This window comes from Eubalaena glacialis, chromosome 8, assembly GCF_028564815.1.
Source record: "Eubalaena glacialis isolate mEubGla1 chromosome 8, mEubGla1.1.hap2.+ XY, whole genome shotgun sequence".
Lineage (NCBI taxonomy): Eukaryota > Metazoa > Chordata > Mammalia > Artiodactyla > Balaenidae > Eubalaena > Eubalaena glacialis.
The window spans coordinates 56,019,221-56,031,775 of NC_083723.1; the positions used below are offsets into that span (position 1 = coordinate 56,019,221).

Consider the following 12,555-nt stretch of genomic DNA (forward strand, 5'->3'; position numbering starts at 1 on the left):
GAAGTATTACAAGAAAAAATGTTGGCAGGCTCATTAGCTGCATCCAGTGTTCACTAACACACTTATGAAAAAGAGCTATGGGACGGAGCAGCTCTGCTTCTGCTGTTCTTAAAATGACACTTTGGTCTTATCCTAAAGAATAGGCTTTTAATAAAAACATCCACCAAAGGCAAACAATTAAACAATATATAAAGCACCAGGGGGCAACCTCGTGGTTCAGTTACAGTCTGGAGCCATTCCAAAGGAGAATATGTGGGTATTTTACAAGGAACAATACACGTTTCCAAAGGTATTATAAAACAACAGAATTTTAAAGTGGGCCTTCAAACTTGGTACAGGATTTCATGCTCAGCTCTGACAATGGGATGATCTTTTTACATTCTAATTTCTTCAAAAGCATGTTTAGAGAACTGTGTCAAACATTATGTCTATATATCTACATAGACATATCATTGCTTTTTTAGAAGACATAAAATAGTAATTTGTTTACTTTCAAAAAATTGACACTAGTAAACTAACAAGTGAGTGATCCTTCTTTCATAATTATTATTTTTCATTTGGATCCTGTATTTGATTTGTATCAATTGTCATATCCTCAAATAACTAAACTAAGGGCAATATATTAAGCTTCTGACAGACTTCAGTCTTCTGAGTAATTTAGAATTTAATCAGATAACTAAACTGAATCAATAAAATATGACACACCCCAGACTTTATTTCTGTCCCTGCCTTTTTCACCTGCTGAGTCACTTGGAAAAATTATGTTTATTGCAGAAAAAGGCATCACTGAATAATTTCTGCAAATGTATTTTCAATTTAGAAGCCCTGGAATATGAAAGGGAAGTGATAGTATCAGAAACGTATACAAGGGAGAGGACTTGGGTATACAAAGCAAAGTCAGAGGCCCAATGTGGCAACGTTAACATTTAAGAGACTTTTTCTGAAACTGAAAGCACAGAAGATCAAGCTTTCTTTGGGCTATAAAACTTTTAAATTATAAATCTGTGCCAGCTCCATTCTTAATCTGGATTGTAAATAAACTCCCCTTCACATCTTAGCTTTCACTATTATCTGAGTAAAAATGCTCATTTGTTTCTGAAATTCAGTCCATTTCAGTAACTCCAATATTGCTTGAATTTCAAGAAGTTATGAAACAACAAAAAATATACATCCTAGGTGAACCAATATTTTGTTTTCAACTACAACAATATGTATCTTTAATACATAAGATAATATGTAGAGGCTATTTTTTGACGGCCATTTCTGCAATTATTTTGGGATGCAAAATATGCCCAAGTTGAGATGCAGATGGATTTAAAATTCTGCTGAGATTGAAAGGTGACTCACTCATCCATCTCTCCCCTTCTCCCACCCACTTTTTCTTTTGGATAAAATGTCTAATTTTTTCTCCAGAGGCTCAGACTGTGTATTCTCAAAACTTTTTTTTTTTGGCTGCCCTGCATGGCTTGTGGGATCTTAGTTCCCCAACTAGGAATCAAACCCAAGCCCCCTGCAGTGGAAGCGTGCAGTCCTAACCACTGGACCGCCAGGGAATTCCCCTTCCACCCACTTTTTAAATTGCAAAATATGAATTATAATGGCAAGAATGTTACTTTGCTGAGCCTTTCCCATTAGGAGTTATGCAGTCTGTAAGCCTGCTGACCTCCATATGGCTTCACAACAGCAGGGCTGCTCTTTGGAGTAGAAGATGTTTAGACAACAAATACCCAGAACTGGGGCGCCCATAAGAAAGATGGACAGATTTATAAGAGTTACAAGGACAAGTCCTCACCCTTCTATAAAAGTGCCAGAGGAGTTTAAATGTCTATATAAATGGGAACAAATGTTGACAAGTTTCATCTACGTGACATCAAATCATTGGGATGAAATATGGAAAACTGAGTCTATCATTCAGATATCTGATGTCATGCAAAGACCTGGACTACTATCTGAAAGTCCTGCCTACCAGAAAATGGTGTAAGCTTCAGCCCTGAACCTCAGAAGTAATACCTGAACAGACTTCCTATTGAACACAAGTTTCCCAAAGTGGACCCTTTTACTTGGAAAAGTTAATAAGTAAATTTCTATTAGTAAACATTATATTTATCTAGTTCAGAAAAAAAGATTACAAATTTACATTTATGGTATATTAAAACAAAGTTCTATCTCTTTTTTCACATTATTTGTCATCTCAAACTTAGTTACAGTAAACTTTAGGTGTGAAATCATGGAAATGGAGGGGAATTATTCAGTTTCAAGAAAACACATGAAGAACAAAAGGCATTGAAATTTGGTTAATAAATAGTTGTTTAATGAAATACAGGATAAGTGACTTTTATTTGGTTTTATCTTACCAGTAAATGAAGCATAATCTTAAAATATTCACTAAAACTGTGAAAAAAGTGTGACTCCATAGTTTATTAATTATATTTATCTTCCATTCTGGCTATGTCATATCATAATTAACTGCACACCAATTCCATTATTACTAGATGAGATGATTTAAGTTGATGAATTGATCTGAGCTGCTTGACAGTCCAAAAGATCTGCTATTTCTGGCCTAAAAAGCTTCACAATAATATTTCGTAGAAAACTTTCATTTCCTGATATCTCTGAGTATTACACATATGTTGGGAGGATTTTGTGCAAGGCAAGGGTTTTGTAATCCACTGTTCCATGTTGAAAATAAAAACAAATCGTTTCTAGTCACGCAAACTGCTTTCTTTCTTAGAGAGAAGTGCTAGGGAAAAGTTAATAGAACATAGCTACTCTTTTAATTAGTCCTTATTATTTGGAAAACTGTATAATTGCTACACAAATTCCTGGAAATTTCTGGCTTTAAAACTGTTCTAAGTCAGAAGGGAAAAATGTTGTCTTAAAATTTTTACAGTTGATCTGACCTTTTAAAATAATAATAAAAACTATGCCTTGCATTTGAACTATTTTAAATAGTTCTTCACAGAAGATAATATAATTCACATTTCAAAACTTCAAGCACTTCAAGATACTTCCTGGACTTTTTACCTGAGTTCTATACTGTCTAATAATATCATATCTCTTTGATGCTCAGCTCAAAAATGAAGTTTGCAAGTTTCCCAAGGAAGACAGGTGTGCATAAGATCAATTTACTCCCAGGGTCAAAGAGCAAAATTCTAAGGGTATCTAGAGACACACACCTATAGAAATTGTAATTTTTTGATGAAAATTGGTACAATATGTTGCACAGATGAAAGAGAAAAAATTATTCTTAAACTATACTTATTGCTGAAACTAAAGAGCAGATAGAGCTGACAGCTTTCTAAAATTTATTCCTACGGATCTTTTTCTTCTGACCTATTCTGATAAAACTTCTTGAAACATCTCTACATGCTGAATACAAAGAACAGAATCTGGACAATGAATAAAACTGTAGATCACTCCAGCAGTAATTTCATATGTATTGCTCTTCATTGAAATAAAATATCAATAGATGAAAATCATTACTGCTTTGTTCCCAAGATTGATTGACAAGTTTGGATTTGAAGCCCACATCTTCTTTATTAGCCAAGTCTTGCAGAAAGAGAAAATGTGGGCTTGATTTGTGAGCTATGATAAATGGTCTGGGAAAGATGGTAGTAGGGCCAATTTGATATGTACAGTATTTCATATTGGCAAATTGCTTCAAGAAATTCCACCCTCTTTCCCAAAATGTCTTCAACATCCTTGGGAAAATACATACTATCATGAGCATAATATATTTGGTTGTCATTAACAATTGAAAATCCATTTCAAGACTGGGAAGCATCAACCACAGTTCTTTTTTTTTTTTTTTTAACACAGTTCTTATAGACAAAATAAGACCCCAAATCATTTTGCAGTATTGAGTATGATTTTTAGATGACAACAAATCATTCTTTATTTCAAAATTGGATCTAAGCATTCATTTATCAGTCTATGTTCTATTAAAATTTAATTTGGGTTTTCTCAAGTTCAAGCACATACCCATTCCAAAAAAAATCTAAATGTGTACATAATAAAAAAAAAAATTCTTTTAACAAAAAAGGAAAAAATATATTTTCCACTGTAAACAGTCTCGTTATCAAAAGGAAGAAAAATTATAGGGGTGTTATTTCATAGGCTTAGTGTGACACATGAGGAAAGGCACAAAGAGAAGTGGCTTGAAATTATTATATGATACAAGGGTAGTGAGAATCAGGGAGTAATTTTCAATTTTAAAATAGTATTACCAATTTAGATGTCGAAGATAAACGCTGGAGAGACTAAAATGCACTGGCAAAGAATTTCTCACTTTATTATTGTTTTGTTACTCCTACTCTTGACAGAGGAACTATAGTTTATAGCTTAGGGCCAAAGGAGTACTGTCTCTACACTCACACTTTTTGCCACGCAGTCCCTGATCACCGTTAATCAGCTATGTGACATCAGGTTAACCAACCTACTGAACTCAAGGGGGGCTTGGTATCCTCATCTGGAAACTGGGAGCACTTAATTCAACAACTTGTAAAGATGAAAAGAAATGAGCAACTAGCAAGTCCTCAATGAATTTCTATATTACTATGATATTATCATCATTATATTATGTTATTACTTTTATAATAGTTTTACTTTCCATTCTCTTACCATGAAATTTCATTAAAATATGATAAAAATAAGAATAACCATAAAAATATGTACTTAGTTGTCATTACCAATGAGAGAACATAAATATTTACTATGATCCCATCTCATTTCTCAGACAGAATTAAGCAACCTCTAAATTTCAGTCTCTGCATATGACAAGACTATTTAGAAGCCAGTGCTCTAAAATTAGTTATAACAACAATGATATGTTTGATAAAACAAGAGAAAATAAAATATTGTACTTATTTATGTTCACTGCTCAAAATTATCTACTATCATTCCATGGTAAATTCAACCATTCTAAGAAAACTCCAAGCTAACCATTACTGACTAGTTGTCTGAGGAATAGCTGCTCTATGAATATGACAATTAAGGGCTCTATTCTCTGCTCTCAAGTTAAATGCATATGTTTCTATTTTTGCCGCAAACAGGAGAAATCATAGGAAGCTCTATTTTAAAGATGCTGTATCTACAATACAATTGACAGTGTGACAGATGAACTGAGAATAGATGTTATCTAGTCAAGTTTCCAGTCACAGTTTTGTATCAATGGATTTTAAATTTGCTTATATCATTAAAGCAAACAGGTATAAACCAAAGACAACGGAAAGAGATATAGGCTGTTTGGGCTCTTTGTATACGTCCAACTGATTCAGCTGCTTTGACTTTGTAACAAATATGCTAATTTTTAAACATTCTATTGGTTATATGGTCAAAGTATTTTAGCAAAGGCTACATTTGCAAGCACAAAAACATTTTGATTAAAGAGATACTTCATAAGTCAATGAAAAGAAAAAACAACTAGTTTACAATAGAAATAACAACATATATTTTGACTAGATATTTATTTTCTAGATTAGATAACTCACTCAAATCCTCTTTTTCAGTTGGCATACTGAAAACCTTGGTGAAACAGAATCATTCTGGTTAGGAGTTTTCCCCCAGAGGTGAACATGCCCGAAGACCTGATATTTACAGACCCTTTGTATTTGGAAATCCTTACCATTAACAAATATTAATCATGGTAGCTACAGACTATAAACACGTTGGCCTGGAGAGCAGTAATTTTTTAAAAATCACAACGTGTTTGCATCTAAGGAACCCAGATCAACAGCTCTAAGCCACTCTCTTAGCTTGTTTTCAGTGTGTGCCAAATGAGTCATTTATTATTTCATCAATACCCTCCAAATGTAAAGGGCTTATACCTATTTTTTGAAATTAAAAATCCACAGAGATCGTCATTCATTCACTCATTCATTCCTTTATCTATCCAATAAAATATGCATAATTTGAAGGACTACTAATATTTTATTTCTACATTGGAAATTGCTACTCTTTTTTTAAACACATGGAGATGTTTTCCTCATTAGATTCAATTAGAAGCATGAGATACATATAATCTTGCCCACTATGAACAAACTACTAACACTGTTAAAATTACCATACTACCCAAGGTAATCTATAGATTCAGTGCAATTCCTATCAAAATACCAATGGCATTTTTCACAGAACTAGAAAAAATAATCTCAAAATTTGTATGGAAACCCAAAAGAGGCTGAACAGCCTAAAAAATCTTGAGAAAGAAGAACAGAGCTTGAGGAATCACTCTCCTTGACTTCAGACTATTATAAAAGCTACAGTAATCAAAACATTATGGAACTGGCACAAAAACAGACACATAGATAAATGGAACAGAATAGAGAGCCCAGAAATAAACCCAAACACTTATGGTCAATTAACCTATGAGTAAGGAAGCAAGAATATACAATGGAGAAAAGACAGTTTCTTCAATAAGTGGTGCTGGGAAAACTGGACAGCTACATGTAAAAGAACGAGATTAGAACATTCTCTAATATCGTATACAAAAATAAACTCAAAATGGATTAAAGACCTAAATGTAAGACCATAAAACTCTTAGAGGAAAACATAGGCAAAATACGCTTTGACAGAAATCATAGCAATATATATTTTTTGGATCTGTCTCCTAAAGCAAAGGAAATAAAAGCAAAAATAAACAAAAGGGACCTAATTAAACTTAAAAACTTTTGCAAAGCAAAGGAAACCATTGACAAAATGAAAAGACAACTAACTGAATGGGAGAAAATATTTGCAAATGATATGACCAATAAGGAGTTAATATCCAACATATATAAATAGTTCATACAACTCAACATCAGGAAACCAAATAACCTGAGTAAAAAATGGACAGAAGAACTGAATAGACATTTTTCCAAAGAGGACATGCAGATGGCCAACAAACACATGCAAAGATGCTCAACATCGCTAATCATCAGAGAAATACAAATGAAAACCACAATGAGATACCACGTCACACCGGTCAGAATGGCTATCATCAGAAAGAACACAAATAACAAATGTTGGCAAGGATGTGGAGAAAAGGGGACCCGCACACACTGTTGGTGGGAATGTAAATTAGTGCACCCAATGTGGAAAACAGCATGAAGGTTTCTCAAAAAATTAAAAATAGAACTACCATATGACACAGCAATTTCACTCTTGGGTACACATCCAAAAAAACCCAAAAACACTAATTCAAAAAGATACAGGCACCCCAATGTTCACAGCAGCATTATTTACAGCTGCCAAGATACGGAAGCAACCTAAGGGTCCATCAACAGATGAATGGATAAAGAAGATGTAGGGTGTGTGTGTGTGTGTGTGTGTGTGCACACAATGGAATACTACTGAGCCACAGAAAAGAATAAAGTTTTGTCATTTGCAGCAACATGGATGGACTTGAAGGGCATTATGCTAGGTGAAATAAGACAGACAGAGAAAGACAAATATTGTATGATATCACTTATATGAAAAAGCTAAAAAAACACAACAAACTAGTGAATAGAACAAAAAAGAAACAGACTCACAGATATAGAGAACAAACTAGTACTTACCAGTGGAGAGAGGGAAGGGGGGCAATTTAGAGGTAGGGGATTAAGAGGTACAGACTATTATGTACAAAATAAGCTACAATGATATATTGTATAACATAGGGAATATAGCCAACATTTTATAATAACTATAAATAGAGTATAACCTTTAAAAATTGTGAATCACTATACTGTACACCTGTAACATATAATATTGTACAAAAAATAAATTCTCTTATATAAATAACCACTTTAACATCTATAGAACTCTTAAAGAATTAATCTTTAGAAAAAAATGTGTCCAGTGCTCATCTAGGGATTATGGATAAGACAGAACCATTGGAACAATATTTTGAAGTGATTGGAACAGAAGCTGCTAAGCAGGCATTTAGCAAATTTGTTGAATGAAGAGAAGACACTTGAAATTGTTATAAGCAAATGAATGGGTGTTCAGAGTTCTTTGTGAAGCATGCTCCTTGAGGGACCAAGAGATAGGATTCATGCAGGTCCCTCAGGGGTTTCCAATGCTTCTACCGTAGTGTATTACTCCCCCTTTCTTCTCTGATTTATTTATTTATTAATTGATTCATTCAGCCAGTATTACTTAATAGCTCTTCTCTGCCATGCTGTGTACTAGGCATTTGTGATTTAGGTTTGGGGTAGAAGGCCTCATGTTTCAGTATAAGTTCACTATGCTTTATCACACCTTAGTCTTTTAAGTCATGAACAGTAGAAGAGAGTAGCAGTGTGGTGGTATAGAAAGAGCATAGATTTTAGAGCCACATCATGGCCCTTCCATATAGTAGTTCTGTGGCTTATACAAACCACTTAAGAAATAGCCATGATGTCTATAAAATTTATAATCTAGAACCTGGCATGTAAGACCTTAATACAAATACCCATAATTATTTAATAAAGTGATAACCTTAGAAATATATTTTAGGTGAACACAGAAGGTATTTAAAATTATTGGAAGATTTTAAAAACTCTTGAGAAAAATCTGAATCATAACCTTCAATTATTTCAGAGATGAATGATAACTACAAGGAAGAAACAACGAATTACCTGGACTAATTTAGATATTCTATTATATTTTTAAAACTATCTTTAAAACTTAAAGCAAACATGAAAATGTTTGGTTTGCCTGCAATTTTCTTTTTGCCACAGAGAAAAACACATAATAGAGACCACAAAGGCAATATATATGCAAATTTAAAATTAGCAGCCATCTTATATCCTATTATAAATGGAGTTTCAGAGAGGCTTTCCTTACAAAGATACTTATCATAGTCCAGAAACAATGAAAAATTAAGAAAAAAGAAAAGGTACCATTTACTTTTCTCCCAACCTATGTATTCCGCACCCACGCACAGATGCCAGAAAGAGCTTTAGTTTCAATACTTAGAAAAAGGATTATATTAAGAAGGATATGCTTATAAAATAATACTACATTAAAAATTATTTGGGAGTCTATCGCACTAGAGCCCAAAATTAGAAAGAAATTTATATATTTAGATGGGCATTCTTGGCCTGCAAAAGACTTTATGAAGTATGATCTGTATACCTGCCACGCGATCCCACCCTCACGCTCTTGAGCCCAGAGAGCAAGATCATTTTATGGCTCCATGCTTTTCACAGTCTATTCTCTCTGCCTAGTATGAATCCCCCTACTCCAATTCTTTTACCCCTTGAAAACTCCCACTCATCTTTGAAGGCACAGGTTGAACAATACTTGATGAAGCCTTTCCCAAAACCCTTCAGGAAGAATTCATCATTTTATCCTCTCTATGTCTAAGGACATCTGTTCACTAGAACAATAAGTATCACTTCTATTTTGTTCCCTGAGAGCAAACTGGCTCTAAATTCCAAGTGCTCGCCATTGTTCCTGGCATATACTAAGTGTTCAATGAATATTTTTTGAATGAAGGACTTACTTTCTTGATTCCTCCTTAAAAAGTTTACAAGTACTTTTAGCTATACGCATTGGGCAGCAAGCAGACATGGTATAGCACAGTTAAAAACTGACAGAATTATTATAGTTTAAATCTGGTTCTTAAATAACTATGAACATTAAAAGTCACAATTTTACATTTCTGCAGCCTAGCTAAATAATGCTGCTTCTCCTCTAATTAAGCCTGGATATGGTGACCGCACTGGAAAGTTTAAAATAGTTTTCTAAAATAAAGTGTCCACATTCCAGGCAAAGAGAAGGTGCCATTCTTGGCGACATTCAAGGAGCACTTGATTCACTTACCATTTCAGTAAAAAATCAATAATGTACACTTAATATCTGTTTTCACATTATTTAATGAAATTGTTGTGTTCAAAGGGGTTCTTTTAAAAAAATCTCATCTACCATTAACTTTGTCATGAGAAAACAAATAGATACAAAATATTAATTATCCTTCCCTGCTGTGAATGCATAATGCATTCTTATGTAAAGCTACAGTAACACAAATAGTATTATGATAATAAAAAACTAGTAATTCTATGTTGCAGACCAATGACTATGATCATATGCTATAGTAAAGTTGAGAACTTAATGTGTGTATCATGTAAGTTACTAGGTCAACTTGGTAAACAGACAAATAAATTCATATGTGAGATAATATAAAAATCTATTATCCCATTAGAGTTCCTTAAAAATATTAATAATGTTTTGTTAAGTTGCAAAAATAATTCATAATATTGAAACCCCTATAGTTTCTTAATATAATTGTTTACTTTTACTGCTAATTAACGCAAGATATCTTCATAGACAACCCAAGTCAAAATAAATAAACTTATTTCACCTATTTTTTTCTATAAATAGTAAAGATACATGTACTATTTATAGAACATGTACATTGTTTTCACAGTACAAATCTGAAATATGAGAATTTTCCTCAAATATCAAGACAATATATTTATTTTAATGTAAATTCTTAAAAATAGCAATTTTCTATCATTTTTCCTGGGCCTGTTTTCAAATGAGAAATGACTCCCAAAGGAGAAATTTAAGTATGAATGATACAAAGGACAACAGAAACCCATCAAAACTTTACTGATTAAAAAATTTTCTTATGTATTTCAGATGCGTTGTCGACAGGATTTTTCCCTTGGGCATTTATAATTGGTAAATTAGCCAAAGAAAAGAATGCTTCAAAAATTTCTTATCATGCAGTTGTTTGCTTTTGCTTCAAATAAACAAAACATCCAAAATTCATGCAGTACCAATAGGTTAAAATCTCCTAAAATCTTGCAAGTGAGGCACATATTGACATAATCTGCTATTTCCCTTAAAACAGAGACCTTTCCAAACAATGAACAAAATTTTAATTCCAGAGAATAAATGCCTTAAAAAACTATATCCAAAACAAAAACTTTTAATTTATTGTATTTCTTGTTTCAACTAATTTTTAAAGCTCTTTAGAAAAAAAGTAGCAATGTGTATATATTAATATACACTTTAATTACTGCCTACATTTTCTAAAGAAACTGGCAACAACCAATTAATCAGTTGGTGTTTTAATGTGAGAGGGAAAATACACATATTATGAGAGGGAAAAGCCATTTGCTTAACCATGAAATGAGATTGCCTAGGCCAATGTTCCTTGGAGCTAAGAATGCCAAGTGGTGCTATATGTAAAAATATGTGCAAAAAATTCTTTAGTCCAGTGAAGTTTGCGAAATGTCTGTTCAAAAAAGTTAAATAGGTAGTGAAGGAATTCCCAGAGCGGTTAATACGCTAATGTCCATTCTAAATCACATCATATGTCATAATAGGCAGAATTTTCCAGAATACTTAATAATAAAATCTTTTTTTCCCCTTTTTTTTTTTTGCAGAAAGAGGGGAACATGCCTGGCCATTGGCGAACATACCTATATAACTACAACTAGGTCTTGATGTACCTTTTTTTGGTACACACACTCCTTAAGTGGCTTTGTAGCAATATTCAGGTCCCTTAAACCAAACATTTTTTGGAGCTTTAATAGAATGACTCCTTTAGCTACTTTACCTTAGTTAGAAATTTACATTTCTCTTTTACATTTGGTGTTGTTTCATTTGTTTTCTAATTCTCCACTTTCAGAGAAAGAAGTACCAACCTGAACGCTTCAAGGTACTCAGTATCTCCCATGGGGGGATCAAGGCCACCTGTCCAGGCAATATTTATATTGTATCCTTCTCCAAGGCCTGTTCCAACCTAGGAAGAGAAAAACCACACCACAGTGGGTAGAGAAGAGCACAGGGAAGAAGCAAAAAGAGAGGAAAACAAACACATGTGAGCTCTTGAAATAAACATCAAACAACATGTCAAATCAGCCCAACTTTGCTTGACAACCAGTGCTCTGGGTTATGCACTTGTTCTGCACTGGTTCTTGGTCCCGTGGGACAATTCAGTAATCTCGTGTAATTTAAAACACCAGCAAAGGACAAGAAAATTAGGGGTAATCATGCAATGCAATTACCTGAAAGATACAAATAAAAGTGGGGCTCTAAAGAAATAAACCGAACCTCATTTGGGGCTCCACTGCCAGGGAAAAAGTTCCCTTCATCATAGCGATGGAGTGAAATATACAGGATGCTGGGGTCAGCATAAAAGGCCTGCTGTGTACCATTTCCATGGTGAACATCCTACAGGGAAAAAAAAAAAAAACAGATGACAAATACAGTCTCGTCTCACTCTGTGTGGAGACGACTTTTCTAATTTCTAGTTCCCTGTCTTTCTACCCCACCCTCCTTCTCATTTTCTGTCTTGTATATCCCTCTTTCTTTCTCCTGTTCAGCTTGCTTCCACACCACCCCCTTTACTTCCTGAACTTTCAGGCAAATTACCCTTTAATGCACTCATTTTTTAAACTGGCTTCTAAAAATCAGGAAACCACAGCAAACATGCCCTGGAGACTCCAGATGAGCAGTCATTGAGAAAGCCCAGTCCTTTGGTACAATTAGATATTTATACACCGGCCCTTTGTACTCTTTGCTTCAGTGATGGAATCTCGCATCCTGTTTTATGGAGGAATTTTATGACTTATTAACTGCCAACAGTTCATAACCCCTTAGGCT

General features: G+C 33.8%; 1 protein-coding gene across 1 annotated transcript in view; it reads right to left on the reverse strand.

Moving 5' to 3' along the window:
• HDAC9 (histone deacetylase 9) overlaps positions 1-12,555 on the reverse strand; it is a 1,013,429-nt gene that overhangs the window by 190,739 nt on the left and 810,135 nt on the right. Inside the window, exons 21-22 of the mRNA XM_061198513.1 lie at positions 12,004-12,123; positions 11,595-11,692 (exon numbers count right to left, since the gene is read on the reverse strand). Coding sequence (XP_061054496.1) covers positions 11,595-11,692; positions 12,004-12,123 — 218 coding nt within the window. The remainder of the gene's footprint in view (positions 1-11,594; positions 11,693-12,003; positions 12,124-12,555) is intronic.